This window comes from Pinus tabuliformis, chromosome 4_1 (assembly GCF_031772625.1).
Source record: "Pinus tabuliformis cultivar Carrire ecotype Pingquan chromosome 4_1, CPIR1, whole genome shotgun sequence".
NCBI lineage: Eukaryota > Viridiplantae > Streptophyta > Pinopsida > Pinales > Pinaceae > Pinus > Pinus tabuliformis.
This window is the reverse complement of record NC_142303.1, coordinates 630,750,030-630,769,996: the sequence shown is the minus strand read 5'-3', so window position 1 is coordinate 630,769,996 and position 19,967 is coordinate 630,750,030. Positions and strand designations below refer to the sequence as shown.

Sequence of the window (19,967 nt, the reverse complement as noted above, 5' to 3'; positions counted from 1 at the left end):
AGGACCATAAGAAACATTTGAGGATAGTATTGCAAACCTTATGGGACAATCAACTTTATTCTAAACACATCAAATGTGATTTTTACAAAGACCAGATTCAATATTTAAGACCTATTATTTCATCATAGGGCATAGTGGTGGATCCTGAAAAGATCTAAACCATCATGGAATGGTTTGTCCCTAAAAATGTTGTTGATATTCGATATTTTATGGGGCTGGTAGGATATTACAATCATTTTATAAAAGGGTTCTCTAAGATGTTTTATCCTATAACTTCACTTCAAAAAATGGGGAAAGCTTTTAATAGGACAATCAAGTGTCAGCAAAGTTTTGAGCGATTGAAACATCCATCAACCACCACCCTTATATTAAAGGTAGGAGATCCAGAAAAACAGTACACAGTATGCACTGATGCAAGTCAAGAAGGAGTTGTAGGAGTACTGATGTAGGAGGGAAAGGTGATATATTATGAATCTCGTAAGTTAAAGGAACACAAACAACGATACTCTCATTATAATGCATATTTAATTAAATTTGGAAATCAATTATTATAGGTGCAACACTACAATTGAGTTTTCTGGTTATTTTGAAATTCTAGATCCATTGTATAATTCCAAATTTAATGAAATATGTGTTTTATGACTTGGAATTAACTGCAGTATTTCATGCATTAAAGGTTTGGTGACATTATTTTTTGGGAAATAAATTTATTTTAATGATTGATCACAATAGTTTATCAAGTTTTTTTAACCAGCCTAATTTGAACGCTCGTCAAGCTAGGTTGACTACTTTTCTGAGCGAATTCAAGTTTGAGATAAAACACCTTAAAGGTACCGAGAATCGAGTGGCTGATGCACTATGAAGAAAGACACATTGTGTATACAAGATTTTGTATAGTCGAATGAAGACTAAATTTAGTGCAAAAATTAAAGAAGCTGCTCAATGGGACCCTGAATATAGATTCCTATGGAAGCAAGAAGGACAAGTACAAAACTTTAATAAACAAATTGAGTAAAGTATAAAAAATGAATACATTGTTAACCTTCATAGGTAGGATATATGTTCCCAGTCAAATCACTATCAAACAATTCATGTTAGATGAGTTTCACAAGAACCCTTATTGGGCCCACCATGACTATAAAAAATTGCTTTGCAGTTAAACTGGAATAATTCTGGTAAGGAATGATAAAATATCTTACAAAATAATTGGAAAAATGTATGGAATGCTAGCAAGTAAAGGCAAAGAATTTCACCTTGTTAGATTACTTCATCCCCTACCCATACTTGAGTGGAAGTGGGACACTATTACTTTGGACTTTGTTACTAGTTTACCAAGAACTAAGAAGAAAAATGATTCTATCTTGGTAGTAGTAGATAAAATGAGTAAATCAACTCATTTTATGCCGATTAAATCCAAATTTAAAGTTGTTGAAATTGCAGATATATTTATGAAGCAATTATTCCGATTACATGGGATACTTCAGGTGGTGATCTCAGACAGAGATGTAAATTTCACATCAACATTTTGGAAAGCCCTTTTCATGGATTTGGGTACACAAATTCAATTCATTACTACCTATCACCCTCAGACTGATGGACATACTGAGCGTGGTAATCAGGTAATGGAATATATGTTGCATATGTATGTAATGCAACAACCAACCAAGTGGGAAAAATATCTCCACTTAGTTGAGTTTTCTTGTAATAATAGCTACCATGAATCCTTAAAGACAAGTCCTTTTGAGGTTTTATATGGAAGAAAATGTAGAGTGCCTATCGATTGGTATAACCCCGAGGATAAACTAGTGTTGGGGCCTGACATGTGAGCAGAAATGGAACAAGCGGTAAGAAAGGTTCGCTAGAATTTAAAGGTTTCCAAAGACAAGCAGAAGGCATACACAGATAAAAGAGAAGATATAAATAATACCAAGTAGGGGATCATGTCTACATCAGAGTCAAACAGAAAATAAGCACCTTCTGATGGGGCAGTTATGCCAAACTGTCACCTCAATATTGTGGACCTTTTGAAATCTTGGAAAGAATCAGGCAAGTATCCTATTGGTTGGCATTACCTAGTCACATTTGAGTTCATAATGTATTCCATGTGTTTTTGTTAAAAATATGTGTATGATCATAGAAATGTGATTAACGAGAAAGAAGTGCTGGTAATTAAGAAACAAATTTCTTATTTCAACATTTAATGTATACGTTAATCATAGACTGATGCTAAATTATAAATTGTGATGCAGGTCGTGTTGGACGAAGAATTCCTGGCAGATCCTTTACGTATCCTCGAGCAGAGAGAAATAACATTACGGAGGTGAGCCATCACCAAGGCTAAAGTGCTATGGAAGCACTTTAGCTCGGAGGAAACTACTTGGGAAGACACGGACTTTATACTTAAATCTTATCCTAGATTATTCCAAAGGGATGGATTAAACACCAAGGATGGTGTTTCATTCAGGGGGAGATGTAACACCCCTCGTTACATCAATTACTACAATAACTTTTTGTTTTACTTATTTCTTTCAAAAACATTTGAATTTATACTTGAACATAAGACTCGGAAAGCGTCTAGTAAAGGAATAACTAATATGTAAATATTTAAAAGATAATAAAGTTGTGTAAAAAAACTAATCATAGGAAGAATCATGGAGTAATTTCCAAGAACCTCCAAATAATTGGAAACAGTTAAAAGAAAATAGTTATGATCTTCCTTTCTTTTCCTGGGGGAGAAGGAGAGGAAGAGGTTGGTTTTTTTTCTCTGATTTCCTTTTTCCTCATTAAAGGAGCAACGATATCTATAGTAGGTAGAGTAATATTGGGCATACGAGAGTTTTTGATATGGAATCATACCAATGGAATCCCTTATACTACTAGGCTGGAAAGATAGCCTGAACTGGACTGACCAATCTTGAGGTTTACAGGAGATATCTTGATATTACAAATTAAAGAACTACTTGGAGCAAGGAGCTCGGGGGAGAGTATAGACGTTATTTCCTAGTCGTGATTGGGAGGATAGTCTTCTAAAGATAGCTATAACAAGAAACGCACAAAAAAGCATATAATTTATCTACATCTTTATTGTTTTTCTGTATTTAAAGTCTTGCCAGTAGTTCTGAATATTTTATGTAGGACAATTGGCTTGATAGACAATGAATAATCTAATTCTTGGTTCATATCTCTCTCTCGGTGAGATTGTAAAGTTTTGTGATTGTAAAGTTTTGTGAGGAAATTCTTATTGTGTTCAAGCATCATTCATGAAAAATAAGAATAGGATTTTTGCGCAAAAAGGGTTGTAATACATGAAAATATAAGATTATGTTTATTATATTAAGAATTTGGAAATCATGAATGGCTTGATGTGGTGATTCTTTTCAAGGAAACAGAAAGTTACTTATTGTTGTAGGACTTATGTAGTAGCTAAGGGAATGTTGGTTAGTCTCAAAGCCAGGAGTCTATGACTCTATCCAGGACAGTCCAACATCCAGACAATAGTTTACCCTGAAGGTCGATGAACTGGTCCCAAAGGTACCACAATTTGTTCTGACAGCGTATTGGTATTTATTGATTAATTGAATAGTTATTAAAAAGAAGGAAAACCACTGAAATTTCAAAGTAAATACATATTGCAAGTAACAAAAACATATTTATTTTCCAAAGCATAAATTTGAATACAAATAACGATGCCAAGAGTAGTTTAAACAAGCTGAAGACCTCGACCAATATATTGTAGGAAAATAACAATACTCTAATCCTAATTTTATAAGATAAGATTGCCATGTAAGGCTCGAAACCGAGACCCATTATTTCAGAAATAATAGCAAACCAACGATTTAGCTTTTGGTGGTATCAGTGTTGCTAACAGTTAAGCAGGGATAGTACCTGGAAAAGACCTCTATAACATATTTGCAATAACTGCATGCCACAAACCAAGAAATTAAATAGAAGCCAAAGAAGTGAACAGAGTGGTATTATGGAATAATAGTTTCCTTCATGTACAGTCATGATAGAAGTAAAACCTAGAAGACAAATAGGTCATGCACAGTTTAGCTGCATTGAACAGTTAGAAGGTGAGTAAACCCTCGGTATAAGCAGTATATTTCTGGGTAAGTGAAATAATAGAATTATATAAAGAAAAACTTGTAGAATTTCTGTAAACAAAAAATACATTCATATTCATGGTTATACTAAACAACATTTTTTCAACCCTGACCCTACAGGGCCATCGACCCCAAATTCAACACAGAGCTGTCAGTGAGAGTGGCATGTTTAGTGCGATAAAACCATAGCCAGGGTTAAACACTCACGACTTTCAGGAGTACCTGGAGTAAAGGAATTAGGGGTGAGCTACCCTCCTCAGGGGAGAGGTTGCATCGAATCCCAGATAAGAATAGAAGACAAGCGATGTAGATGCAAAGACCACATGCCAGAGGGGACTTTGTTAGGATTATATAATTGTAACCAGAAATAAAACATCCACGAAAGTTGACAGTATGAGAAGGGAAATGCTTGAGTACAACAAAATCATTTACCTATCAAATGAAGGGCAACAGGCATCCCAACCACAACCTGTGAGGAAAACCCATTTAGTTATATATATATATATATATATATATATATATATATAAAAGGATGGAATAAAACAAAGAACCCAATTTGCGGAATTACTTGTGGGAAGGTAGGGTGCGACTCCATAGCAGCTAAAAGGGAAGCTCGAGCAACTGTAAAAAGAACAAATGGGTTCAAGGAGACGTATAGATGAAAGAAAACCCTCAACGCCTGACAACCATTCTTATAAATGGGTTACTTGTCGCCAAGCCAAGAGCACAGGTTCTAGAAGCTAGAGTTGCAGGTGACTGACAACATGGAGTTTCAGGGTAGACCAGCTTCATCTCCATCTCAGCACAACAACAAATGAAACGTGGATCGAGTGTTTGGGAGGGGGTAATACCCTAACCACCTCCTCATTCACCAGATTCGTCCGATCATTAGAATATTAACGACGAACTAGGGCTCAGGTGTCAACACCAGGCAGGTTTCGAGAATTTTCCAGCTGTCTCGGAATCCATACTATACCACTGCTATGTATATTTAAATGAATGTATAAATGTGTTTAAACCTTAGCGTGGGAAACAATATCAAACGATTTGAACATTGAAATAATATTGTAAACACTCAATATTAGAATGCGTCCCCGTGTTAGCATAGTATTGGGTTATGAATCCTTACTATACAATAGGACCTTGGAAATAATTCATGGATCCTTATTTTTCTTATATGATTTGATATGGTAAATGTTACATATGTCGATGTAAATGTTTGTCTTTTATTTAGATTGATGTTGGTAAGATTAATGTGGTTTCTGTGTTAGCATAAACGAGTGTTATAAAATCATTATCTATAAATTCCGTTTTCAAATGCATAAATACATTTAATTCCTTAAAAACATGCCATTTGGTCAAATTTTTGTTGGATTTTAAAAAAATTTCACAAAAATTATACCAAAAACAAATAAAATGTAAAATTTTGATATTATTTGAAATATTTTAATGAGGAAAATTATTTTCTTTCAATTATTTTATATAATATACACATTGTAATTTTTTTTTAACTATATGTAATATATACATAGTTTATATCAAAATATTGCACTTATATGAATAGTGCAATATTTTATTTATGAACCACATTATATAATGTAAAAGCTTTTCTTTTTACTATTATATTTTTAATTGCATCTTAATATTTTTTTTTTTTTTTTTTTAAAGTTTGGTAGATCCTCCTTCATTAATTATAAAGAAAATTTACACCACATAGACTGGTTAGGTGGCCTCAACTTGCCCAATGGGAAACCAAGTATGTTGGCCACCTATCCACATTGTATGCCATCCAGAAACAAAAAAAAAAATTAATCTTTCTATCCAAGATATATGAGTTTCAGATTCTTGTTCATACTTTAGAGATCTACATACATATATATTTTCATAAGGAAATGTAAAAGCTATCCACATATATAAACAAAACCATAAACGTAGACTAGCTAGTCATGCTTCTTAGTAGAAGTGGATTCCACATCCATTAGATCTTTGGCATTCCAAGATACAAGGCAGATGCCTCTCAATTCGGCCAAGTCAAACATTCTGTTTGTGTAGTTGGAAGTGCACCTTCTGGAATTACTGTTTACAATTCAACATGCCTTGGACAGTGAAAGTCATGCCCACCAAAATCTATTCCATAGCCTTACCCAAGATGCTTTTCATCAACTAGTATGGGTAGAGGTTTTACTTGAATTGAGTGATTCTACCATTCATGTTTCGAGGATTTGGGACAAGTGTTCTCCAATCCACCATTTCTGTGTCTATCTCACTCTCCTGCTTCACTTCTTCCTCCCAATCTTCTAACAATTTGCAAATTTCCTCATTTGTGCCTTCACGGTAGGCAACTATCACTTCACTTATTAGCCCTTCAATAGATTTCCTGCCTTTGCGTCCCTCAGATGTTCCTGGTTCCATGTCCTTCCTGGCCGCTTGGGTCCTCCTTCCATGACCACGGCTTTTTGCAGGATGTTCCATGGTTTCTCTGACCCAACCATGTTCATTGCAACAAACTGTAATCTAGTTAGAATTCAACAAAATACAACAGGGAGCTTTCACACAGTTTGTAGGATTAACATGCACCAACCTGCCTTTCTTAGAGCCTCCCCTGTCAGTTGCAGTTCTCGACCTTTCGGGGTCATAGGTCAATTCCCTAGAGGGGGATGACCCATGACTAGCACTAGCGGTTACACTTCGCCTCAGACACCTCCTCTTAGTTTTAATTTGGTTTGTTTCTTCTCCCCAGTTCTAGGTTGGTAAGCGTCGCCACTTACCAGCCGTACACCAACCTTGGCTAGCATATCCTTTACCCTCTGCCTAGGACACGAGAGGAGGAACAGACTTAATCATCCACCCAGCCCTAAGCCCGATGACGTTGCCATCGCCAATCTGCCTACTATAGCCAATCCCATGCCCTCGTGAAACTTCTTGGCCGTAAGTCTTAACCTTCTCCCTCATGCCGAGGTTGCTACCTATCTCTCTACGGCTACACATAGACCTAAAGCAGAGTCTACCGCCCAGAATGCAAGTGGTTTGGCCAACTCTACCCCCAAGGCCCATCTTCTTAGCTTTACAAGCAGGACTCCTACGAACTGCAAAACTAGGCCCTATGTCCAGTGCCAACATAATTTTCATACAGGAAAGGAGAACTTCAAAGTAAAGAGAAATGGGGAGTGTGCCAAACGAGTGCAAGAGACAAACATAGAACCAAGCATATGCAACCAGCCTACGCCCCCAACGCTTCTTAATTTTGTAGCTCTCCCCCAAACAAAAACTAGAGTAAGTCAACATTACAAGAGCAAAGATATATCTAAGTACATACCCTTTAACATTCGCGCACAGTCGGTAGGCTTGTTGTTATTGGTGGTGCCACAGAACTGGCCATTGCACAATTCTCCTCGTTCTCAATCGTTCCGTTCAATACCAGTCTTCCCTCCACTATTACTAAAACCAACATTGTCTTTATTCCCGCTACCACAGTTCCCATATACACTACATGCCATCATGCAAGGGGCCATTGCACCCATCACCTTGACTGTGTGGGAGGCTGTGGTACAGACCATTACTCCCTTGTTTGAGTGCTTAACTGTCAGCTCACATCCCAATCGAGGTAAATGAATATTATTAATATTATTATTAATTATACAGCTTCATTTTATTATTCTTATAGTAAGTAATTGAATTTCTTTACTTTCAATTACTTTTTTTTCTTGGACTAAAATATTTTTTGTGGTTAACATATATATAATTGATATTAAAATAAATTTATTGGTATTGATATTCAAACCAAATATTTATATATTTTAAATACTTAAGATGGAAAATATGATATTTTTATTTTTATTTCTAATTACTGTATCATTTTCTAAATTTTATATAAATTTTATATAAATTAGGTTAATTTATTAACCACTGAGTGTGAGAGTAAAAGATGTGTACATCTTCTTCATAGTAGGTTGTAATATCAACTAACTGAACTCGACATATTTCCATAATTATTATCAAGCAAACTTGTATATTCTTTATTAATATTGTTATTTAGAATATATATATATATATATATATATATATATATATATAAATAAATATAACACACGACAACTTCATATTGAAGCATGGAATCACCCATCACCCTCATACTAAAGTCTAAATTGTCCTTCTAAACTCAATAATTTATTTATTTTATACATAAATAACATTAAAAATACAGAATTCAAGTCCCACTAACACCACTAGTGGAAGATGGTTATGCTTTGTGCTGGGAAACATGCCAAAAAAATGTCCATAAATAGTTATTACACTATATCTATTGATCTTATAAAAAATTACATATATAAGAATATATCCCAAATTTTATAAAATAAAATATAAGAAATTACACCTATATAAGATTATATCCCGAACTTTTATAAAATAAAATTAAAGAAAAATAAATCTATAAAACAGACTTAAACCAACCATGCTAACAATAGCTAATACAATTTGTAAAACTTAATTCCAATACAATTTGTAAAACTTAATTCCAATAAACTCACCGTTACAACTTACCATCACAACCTATACCATACATCTAACACGCATAAAAGCATTACTTCAGAATTTTCATATCAAGATCCCTGTAATCTGCGGACAATTTTCATATCAAGATCCCTGTAATCTGCAAACGCGTGCTTCGCTGTAGATTCTGCCAGGTTGGCAAAAGTAACCTTTTGCAGGAGCACAATGCGCATCTTCTGAGCAGACGCAGAGTCCTTCGAGAGCACATCCGTCCTTCCATATGATCACTCCCGCCTTCCCTATTCCCAGAACATCGTCAGTCCATTCACTGGACAAAAGTCCGTTAGGATCCAACTTGTTCTTCACTGATAGAAAGGCACCATATTTGTTATATTTTTTGATGACCCCGTCAAAGGCAACGTTTCGGTTCTTTCCCCAGTGAGGCAGAGCTCCATACTTCATGAGCGCCATTTGCTCAATTTCCTCCAACACATCTTCATACAGTCTAGGAGTGTTGGGATCCTTGGCCCGATAGTACGTCATGTCGATTTCTACTGAATCCTCTTCTTTTCCCAAATAAGCACTGGAAGCTTTTACATAACGCATAAGAAAACCATAGTACAACTCAACCCCACACAAGCTGCTCGGAACGGTGTCCCGAAGGTTCTTTACGTCGGAAAGAAATTGTCCAATCTTGGACATGCTGATACTGAATCCGACCTCGAAGAAGAATAATCCGTTGATCCGAGGATCCCATGGACACGCTGTTAGGAGATCGTCCTCTGGGCTGCGCAGGCACGAACCAGCAGCTTGCATGTTATTGTGATATCCAATTACTGGATATCCTGAAAAGCTAACATTGTTGTTCTCCAGACCTGTACCTTCTCCTAGAATGGTAGATACCTGAATGAGTGCCCGAAGGCACTTGCTGTCAGCGCCATCCGTAGCTTCATCAAGTTCTTCTGTAAAATCATGGTTTATGTAATTAGATGTACATCCTTCCACGATTTTAGTAGAGCCAAGATGCAACTCTATGAAACTATAATTGCAGTATGACAGCATTAAAGAGTTTTATAATATAATAATACTAATCTGGCTATCCGACTTAGGTGGTTAATGAATATTAATAGATTTAAATTTAAAAAATAATATTAAAGTTGAAAGTTAATTATGTGAGAACATTTTATTTAATAATATAGATAATTACAATTTTTTTATATTTAATAAATTTAATCATAATTTTTAATTGAATAGTGATCTGGAAGAACGTTATTTTTTATTAAATTTTAATGGTACATGTAATGTGTGTAATAAGATTAACCTAGATTTATTTTAATATGGGATTTATGAAGTATTAAGATTAACATAGATTTATTTTAATATGGGAGTAATGAAGTATTAAGATAGATAAAAATTTTGGAGATGTAATTTTTTTGTAAAATATAAAATTTGAAAAAAGTTAGTATGAGAAGAGCTTTGATCTATTTGTGTTTTTGATAAATTTGAGGTTAAGATAGATCTACGGTGATTTTTATATATATGACATGTATCAATTTCTGGTTGAGTATAAAAGAATCTCAAATAACGAAATGTGTTAATCATCAAGATTTTTTTACTTTAAATTGTTTTATGTTTTATATATATATATATATATATATATGACCTGGAAATATTTGATTCAAGATAAAGATTGAAATATTTTATTTAAAACTTACATTGTATACATTAAAATGTTATTTTGTTATTGATATATCTTTAAATAAATGTTTCCCTCATATTAGTAATGACTTTGTCCCTCTCTTTATATATATACATGGAATATTTTCATTATTAATACTTTATTAATATATTATAGAGAAGCTCTGTAATTAGAAAGCACATATGAAAAAAATGATATTGAAATAAATTACTTAATATAGATATTGAAATACACATTTCTTAATATAGAAATATCTAAGACATAATTAAAACTTAAAAAAAAAATTTACACACTTTAACATATTTTGTTGTAATTACTATTACCTCTGTAAAAATTTGATGTAAACTTATATTATTTATATAGTACCAAAGAGAATTCTAAGAGAACTCGGAGGGCAATGGACCTACGAGCTCTGAGATTATTTAAGGCTTCTATAAGACTCCCTAGTTGAACTCTGCTTGGAAGAGTGACCATTTGGACTCCGCTTTGAAGAGTGACTATTGTGCAAGTGTCTATCAATTCATAAGAGGGTGTGGGCCAGTGTCTAACTTAGTTGGAATGTGTAAGAGAGGATTGAACATTGTCTATTTGTGGATTAACTCATAGTTATGGTGTTTGCATTGATTGTGATTGAGCTCAGAAGTTTTTTTAGTATATGAGAGAGATTTTTAATTATGCGAGTGTTCAACTTCAAGTTGATATTGTAGAAAGAGAATGAAGAGCAATTTGTTTTTTTCTCTCCATCCTAAAGCAAATATTTAGGTGTTCAATAAAATATCAAAATCTTGTGATATAAAGTAAAAAAAAAAAAAAAAAACACTCATATTTCAAATTTAAAAAACACTTATATTTCAAATTTGAACATGAAAATGTTGTATAAAAAATATTCCAATGCATCGCTTAAATAAACGTAAAAATATTTCAATACATGACTTGATTAATGTTTTTAAATATTTATATTGAGTAATTTATTTCAATCTCAAAATCATAGATATGTATATGAAGATAATGCAAATGACATAATATTTTTAGAGTTCATGATAAGAAAATATTTGAAAGCTAGAAGGGTAATTAAAATTAAAAAAATTCAACTAGAAAGAGATACTTAATTCAATTAATTCTAATTTTTAGTGTCAAATTAATGTATTAAAAAATATATGATATATTATATATGATTAGAGGAAACTATATATACAAAATATAAAGTAATTGAAAAAAAATATTATTAAACATTTTAAGTAATATCACTACTTCAAATTATTTTATATTATGGTTTTTTTTCTATACTTTATTGGTCAATTTTGTTTGAAATAGAGAAAAGATATATTTGAATTGCAAGTTTAAGTTGTGTAGTGTACACAATCCAAATTTCCAAATAAATTTTGAAGACTTTGAATCCATTTTATAAATTCAAAAATACAATTTAAAAATGGAAAATTACACATGACAAATTTGATCTATAAATCCATTATATATATATATATATATATATATATATATATATATATATATATATATATATATATATAGTCAGCTTTTAAATGGATGAAATTTATCGTGTAAACTTTTTATTCAAATTTTCCACACGAAAAGAGGTTTGCACCTCAAAAGATTTGACCTCTTTTAGTTGTTGCTAGATACCTAATACACTAGGGTGGGCTAAGTGCACAATAATGACATTATGTAAATCCATTTTGTTGTGAAGGCCAAAGCTAAGAATAGAAGTCGAAAAACCCTAGGCACTACCATGATGAGGGTAGTGAGAAATATCTAGGATTTGTTGGAAAATGCAATTCCTACTTGCCTTAATTGTGACTTTCTATATAAAGGAGTTTGTTCCTATTCTATAGGACTGGTTATATCTATATGTCCCTAGTTTGGTGTGTGGTTGAGATATTCTCTTAACCAACTAATTGTGTGTCCAAGATAATTTCCCTATATTGAAACACCACTTCTTGGATATATGTAATATCATAATTGATCATTGTGAATAGTTTACACTATCAAATTTTATCTTGGTATCAGAGCCGATATGGACCTAGACCTTGGCCCCTCCTGGTACTAGGGAAATAAGAGAGAGTATATTTTGTTTTAGTTTTAGTTTGTCTATTGATCAAAGTCAGTAATCCGCGAGTGTGATTACAGATCCAAAGCTGGCCACCGAGGAGGCCCGCATATTGTAATTTAGCACAAGGGATATGCCATTGGTCAGGAATGAAATGTTTACAATGCGTGGTGAAAAGTTTTTTTGTGTCGCAAATTAGTTTGTAAAGACGAATGTTGAGAGGGCTGATCGGCATACCTATGCTGCTTCCTATGTGGAAGGGGTGTCATCGTGCACAAAGCTTTGCAATGGAGGTGGTGTCTTGGTTGATATGAAATGGACTGTTGTGTTGATATGAAATGGACTGTTGTGATTGGATTACAGCATATGATGAGATGACAGACAATCAAGAATTGTGTTGAAGCTTGCGTGAGGTAGAGTTTGGAGTCAAGATTGCCTTCAGGAGTCTTGAGGAGCTCCTGGAGTTGGAAGAGCATTGTTAAAAGATGCGGACCTGGCGCTAAATATGTTGTTTGTTGCGTGCTCCTACCTACAGTGCTTGCTACAATGCTTGTTGATTCATTTGAAGTTTGGAGAAGAACAAATGGTATGTGCGTGATTTTGTTTTCCATTTGATATTTTTCTAAAGTTGAGAACTGATGAATGTGCAGTCCTCTTTGTGTTGGGTCAAGTCTGCCTACAGAAGAAGAAGATTGGTGTGACGAGCGACTGGTGTGGAAGGTAGCTCGAGGGGATGTGGGTCGTGAAGGTGGTTGGCAGCGGCACCATGGGGTCTGTGTGGGACTGTGTGGCACAACCATTATTACAGCATTGTAAAGAAAATGCCTCATTGTTGAAAATGTCGGCAGAATGCCATAAGTCTGATGGAATGGCTAAAATTAAGTTGCTCTTGTTTCATGTGTGGATGATGAGAGGCTTGAATTCAAGGATGGGGATTTAGTTGTTATTTTACTTTACTTTTTTTTTTTTCTTCGAAGTACATGGTATGACTTAGTTGGATTCGTGTGGGTATACATAGAAGCGCTGTTGCATTAAAATAACAGGGGACTACTGATTGTCAATGTAGTAGCAAGGATCCAAAGGGAATGAAGATGGGATGGGGAGGATTCGGATCAGGCCATGCTCCGATTAGTTCTCAATTCGGCAAACCGAACGGTCAAGTGCACTGACGTGGCAGGCCTGGAAAGTCCCAAGCAGGTCTTGCAGGAAGCCGTCATCCAACCTGTCAAGTTTCCCCAATTATTCACACAGAAACTAAGAGCCCTGGAGGGTTTTTCTTTTGTATGGGCAGGGTAAGTTATATTTCGCAAAGGTTGTTGCAACTGAAGTAGATTTTATTTCTTCCTCAGACCTTGTTCCAAAATGGATGCTTGTTTCCAACCTATTTCAATGATGAAATAGCCTCCTTATGTGGGAAACGTGGAGTTCAACTGAGTGGAAAGCTAATTGTGATGTTATTGTTTTTTTTCAAATAGAGGTTTAAATTCATCTGTGGGCAGACATAGAGAAATTACATATTTTATCAATCTAAAAGTTTATTTACTTTTTATTTCTTGGAGTCATGGATAAAATTATTGTGCCTAATTGAGTCTAGCTAACTCAATCTAGGTAAAGTTATTTTTTTAGAATTTGCGACTGTAACAAATGATAGGTTAAGCATGGAGTTCCAAGATTTAATTGAAAAAGACAAAGATGTTGAGGATATGGATAATTTCAAAAAAATGAGGTAAAGGAGGAGCAATAGTGATTAAAGGATGATGGACAACTAGTTAATATTTGTGTGAGTTTTTGGAATAGATTCATGATCATGGTGTATTATGAGTCACATATTGTAATTAGAGAAAATCTACATGTCATATATTGTTTTGTAATGGTTGGTTGTGGTCCTTGAAATGTTTTATGTTCTTGTTGTAAGACGCAGAGAGGCATGCCATACCTTATGCCTACCAATATGAAAACCCTATAACCCCTATATATCCCCCAATATATTTTGTCATTTTTTCCTCAATATATATCCCCTAATATGAACCCATGTGGTATGGTATTTCTCCCTGAGTGAAACCCCCGTGAGGCATGCATACGTTTTTTTAAGTGTTCACTTTGTTATATAGTTTTAACACCCTGGAAGAGTGTGTCATGTGGGATTGATATAATTGGGTGGGCCCTATTGGTTTTAGACTCAATGAGGTGAAATTTTATATTTAGGGGGAGTTCATCGAGAGGTTGGATGAACCATGTATGTGAACGAATTCCTAGTAGATTGGCAGTTGCAGCGGTTGGGAACCCATGCATTCTAGTAGATGGTTGTTCCTTTATATGAACATTGACAATTGCGCGAACAAGATACAAGGTGTAATTACCAGACTAGACCAGATGCAGTTCTTGTAGATTGATATCGATACAAGTAGTCATTAAGGGAGAGTGTTGGAAAATGTAATTTCTACTTGTCTCAGTTATAACTTTATATGTAAAGGAGTATGTTCCTATTCTATAGGAGTGGTTATATCTATATTGTTTTGTAATGGTTAGTTGTGGTCCTTGAAATGTTTTATGTATCTGTTGTAAGACCGAGAGAGGCATGCCATAACCTATACCTACCAATATGAAAACACTTTAGCCCATATATATCACCCAATATATTATGTCATTTTTTTCTCAATATATATCCCCAATATGAACCCACGTGGTATGGTATTTCTCCCTGAGTGAAGCCCCCGTGAGGCATGCATACCCTTTGTTATGTGTTCACTTTTTTAGAGAGTTTTAACACCTTGGAAGAGTGTGTCATGTGGGATTGATACAATTTGGTGGGCTGTATTGGTTTTAGACTCAATGAGGTGAAATTTTATATTTAGGTGGAGCTCATCGAGAGGTTGGATGAACCATGTATATGAAGGACTTCCTAGTAGACTAGAAATTGTAGTAGTTGGGAACCCATGCATTCCAGTAGATGGTTGTTTTTTTATATGGGCATTGAAAATTGCATGAACAAGGTACAAGGTGTAATTACTAGATTGGACTAGATGCAAATCCTGTAGATTAATATCGAGACAAGCAGTTATTAAAGGAGAGTGTTGGAAAATGTAATTTCTACTTGTCTCAGTTGTGACTTTCTATGTAAAAGAGTATGTTCCTATTTTATAAGAGTGGTTATATCTATATTGTTTTGTAATGATTAGTTTTGGTCCTTGAAATATTTTATGTACCTGTTGTAAGACCTAGAGAGGCATGCCATACCCTATACCTACCAATATGAAAACCCTTTAGCTCCTATATATCTCCTAATATATTATGTCATTTTTCCTCAATATATATCCCCCAATATAAACCCACATGGTATGGTATTTCTCCCTGAGTGCAACCCCCTTGAGGCATGCATACCATTTGTTATGTGTTCACTTTGTTAGAGAGTTCTAACACCCTAGAAAAGTGTGTCATGTGGGATTGATACAATTGGGTGGCTTGTATTGGTTGTAGACTCAATGAGGTGAAATTTTATATTTAGGGAGAGTTCATCGAGAGGTTGGATGAACCATGTATGTGAAGAACTTCCTAGTAGATTGGCGGTTGCAGCGGTTGGGAACCCACGCATTATGTAGATGGTTGTTCCTTTATATGGACATTGACAATTGCATGGACAAGGTACAAGGTGTAATTACCAGACTGGACCAGATGCAGATTTTGCATATTGATATAAAGACAAGTAGTCATTAAGGGAGATTGCTGGAAAATGCAATTTTTACTTGTCTTAGTTGTGATTTTCTATATAAAGGAGTATGTTCCTATTTTATAGGAGTGGTTATATCTATATGTCCCTAGTTTGGTGTGTGGTTGAGATATTTTCTCAACCAACTCATTGTGTCCAAGATAGTTTCCTATTTTAAAACACTACTTCTTGTATATATGTCATATCATAATTGATCAATGTGAATAGTTTACACCAACAAATTTTATTTGGATTTTGAAGTCAAAATAAAGGGAATTTGTTATTGCATGTAAATAGGAAAAAACTATTGACGAAAATCCTATGATCGGATTTTGGTTGCACATTGCACAATTTTCGACCACGAAGTGTGAGTGGTCTATACATAAATTTAATTAAAACTGGCTGGAATAGTACTTTGCACGCAGGATTTCATGTTTCTAATTTTCAGTAAAGGAGGACATAATTTTTCTCAAAATATTTATATTTACGTTGAGTGGTTATTGGTGAGTTTGTAGCAACAGTGGGTGGTTGACGGGGAGAGGCCTGTGTAATAGATTCATGAATTGTAAATTTTCTAGAGAAATGGTTATTATAATAAATAATGACCTATGTAATGTGGTAGATATTTTTTTATGGACATAAATGTTATATGCGTATCACATGGAGAAAGAAAAGGAACGAGTGTAAGAAGCAATGGAGTATTAACAATGATCAAATAATGAAGATGATGTTATAATTGGACACAGTTTTATTAACAATGATCAACAAATATATTAATAATAATGAAGATGATGTAATTGGACATAGTTTTCTAAGACTTGGTGGGCTTGTGTACCCCAAAGCCTAGTGTTATTATGGCAATTCCCTAGTCAAGTTTAAGGGGGAGATTGTTAAGATTAACCTTGACTCAAGAATGATATAGTTAGTGGTTTCGGGCACATAGTTTTGTAGCCCATGGTATTACTTTATTTCTAGTTGGTAGAAAGAAACCTATAAATAGCCTTATTAGACTCCATAGTAAAGAGCCAAGAGTCAACCAAGTGTGGGCTCTCTCACTAGCTTAGGGAGCCAAGAGTTGAGCAAATGTGAGCTCCCCCACCATTGAAAAGGGCCAAGGATTGAGCAAGTGTGAGCTCCCTCGCCATTGTAAGGGAACAAGAGTCTAGCAAGTGTGGGCTATGTGTTTAGTGTAATGGACGAAGGGCTGAGAAAGTATGAGATTCCTACCATGGACATGGCAGGGTTTTGTCTCTAGGTGAGTAAAAAACTAATAAAATTGCATTGAACTCATTTTTTCCCTTGAATTAAGGTTTTTCAACCATATTTTTTAATATTGTTCATGTGGATTCAGGTTTGTGAGGGCTTCTCTGTTATCTTTTTTATTTTATTTGTTTCCTTTCCTTTTATACATAAAAATATCCATTAAGGTATGAATATATTAATAAATATACACCAAATTTGAGTCACCTGAACATTAAACCGATCTTCATCACTAATCGATCCTTTTTCTCCGTCAAAAAGAAGTTGAACGAGTTTTTTTTAATATGAATGAAACTAAAGATATCATATTCTATGATCTGCAATAGCAGTTAAGGTCAGAAAATGTTAATAAATATGCACCAGATTTGATTCATCTGTGTATGAAATCAATTTTCATAATAGAATTTCATCACCACATTCCATAATGTCAGGGTCATCTTTTGTAAATTCTAAAACAATGAATGAGTGAATTTGGTTTCGTTTATTTTTTAAATGTACGATTAAGTTCCATATAAAGAAATTTAAGATATAAGAAATAAATAAATGATTAAATAGAAAAAAAATAAAAATAAAAATGGTTAACTGTATTCAAACATAGTCATTTTCTTTACCTAATCCCCTGATCATGCCCAGTAGAACAGTTGAAGTGGATCGAAATCCGACGAAATCATTTACTCCATCTCCAGAAGAATTCACAGGTACTCGATCGTCCACTCGATAGACGACCTTTCCTTGAGCAGGGTACCATGTAACATCCCCGAATTCGTGCTCCAAGCCAAACTGCACAATCATGCTTTCCAGATCCGAATCATCCTTCTGAACGATTTTGATAGAACGCTTAAACAAAGGTTGCAGTTGCAAGGTTACCTGCATCACGCAACATAGTATACTAAAAATTCAATGTGAATAATCCAAATATCACAGCATGAAATTATTGAATCCCTTGGAGAGCTTCTAAGCAGCAGTATTTATCCAAACTATGAGATAAGTGGAAGCATTTAATAAAGCCACAATACCTGCAATGTTTTTGTATATAATGGATGGTCAGCCTCTTACATTATCTTTTGGTAAATATTAAAAACCATGTCATAATATAATTATTAGTATATTACTTTGGTGAATATCATTTTATTCTAGGACAATGAAAAGACAAAAAAAATTGATTTTGTTACTGCATAGTGCTTAATAATTTGCCACCATGCATTACTCTTTATACTAAGATTATAGTAATTCTTTCCAATTACATGTTTATTGATGGGGAATAAATACTAATGGTGTTTTATGGATTATTGGTTTATGCTTGCATTTTTAACTGAAATTTAATATTACACTTCTTTTCACTATGTTATAATTTTATGTATAAATACATTTAATCTTTTCCTTTTAAAACATTTTAGTATTAATACTGTGTAACTTAAACTGATAATTCTAAAAAATCCCGACCTCAAACAAAATTAATAAAAAAACAAAGAATATAGTACAATGAAACATGGTCACTGGTGAAATCCAGCTCGTTTCAATTGTTTTGCTAGGCCATTAGTACCTGGGAAATGACACCGAGAACTCCCAACGAGACTTTGGCTGCATTGAGATCCTCGTCTGCCTCAGTAAGACTCACAACTTTCGCATATCCCTCAGCAGGGGAAGCTGGTACTACTAATCTCATCCCCACAACATATTCGTGAACAGCACTTCCGTTGCCATACAGAGAACTACCATGGGAACCGGTGGCTAGTATTCCCCCAAGAGTTACACCCAACCAGTAAGGGGAATAAGGCAAAGCAAGGCCTTCTGTGGCGGCAGCATCAATGAGTTTTTTTAGGGTTATACCGCTCTGGAACGTCATCCTCAAGTTGGGCTTATCCACAGATACAACATGATCATCTAGATCCCGAGTGCTGATAATGAGACCGGAATCCCCACCGGGACATACCAGCTTGGGAATACTGTGGGCGTAGCGCGTCACGACTCTCATCTTCTGGTTCCTCTGAACGGCCTTGGCAACGGAGGCCAGAAGCTCATCTTCAGTGGAAGGATACACGACTTGGGCAGCACTGCAGGTACTTCTGTCAGGAAACACACCATAAGCATTTGAAACAGTGCAGTTGCTAAATCCATCAGAACATTCAACCACGCTACCGGGAGGGCTACAATTCGCGATCCAGGCCAACAGACACAAAGCAGAAAAGATCAAAATAGCTGCCTGAAATTCCATCGGACACCGGAACCCAAGTTGACTATCACGGGGGTGCGCAAAACAATCCCATACATTATTTTTTTTCTTTAATATATTTCAATTTCTAGAGAATTTTTATTTCACAAGTCTTTTAAAAAAATTTAATTGAGCATATAACATTTTAAATATTAATCACAACAAAATATTTGTATATGAACCTGTAAAATGCATATTATATTTTATTTATATTTTATATATATATATATATATATAGATATATATATTTAATTTTTAAATATGATTAATGCATTAACGTTTTAATATGTAAAATATAATTAAAATTAAAATATTATATATAGATTATATATATCTATCTATATATTTTTTATATAAAAGATATTTTGTTATATATTATATATATATATTTTTTTTTTTTTTGGTATATAAAGCATATTTTGTTATATATA

General features: G+C 34.2%; 1 protein-coding gene across 1 annotated transcript; it reads right to left on the bottom strand.

Annotated features, from left to right (window-relative positions):
* Nucleotides 1-8,738: 8,738 nt before the first annotated feature.
* On the bottom strand, nucleotides 8,739-19,299 carry LOC149177623 (L-gulonolactone oxidase 2-like). The gene is made up of 3 exons (XM_089423440.1): nucleotides 18,868-19,299; nucleotides 17,936-18,191; nucleotides 8,739-9,556 (listed from the first exon to the last, which is right to left on the bottom strand). The coding sequence occupies exons 1-3, from the start codon at nucleotides 19,297-19,299 to the stop codon at nucleotides 8,739-8,741; spliced, it is 1,506 nt and encodes a 501-aa protein (XP_089279566.1).
* Nucleotides 19,300-19,967: the final 668 nt, after the last annotated feature.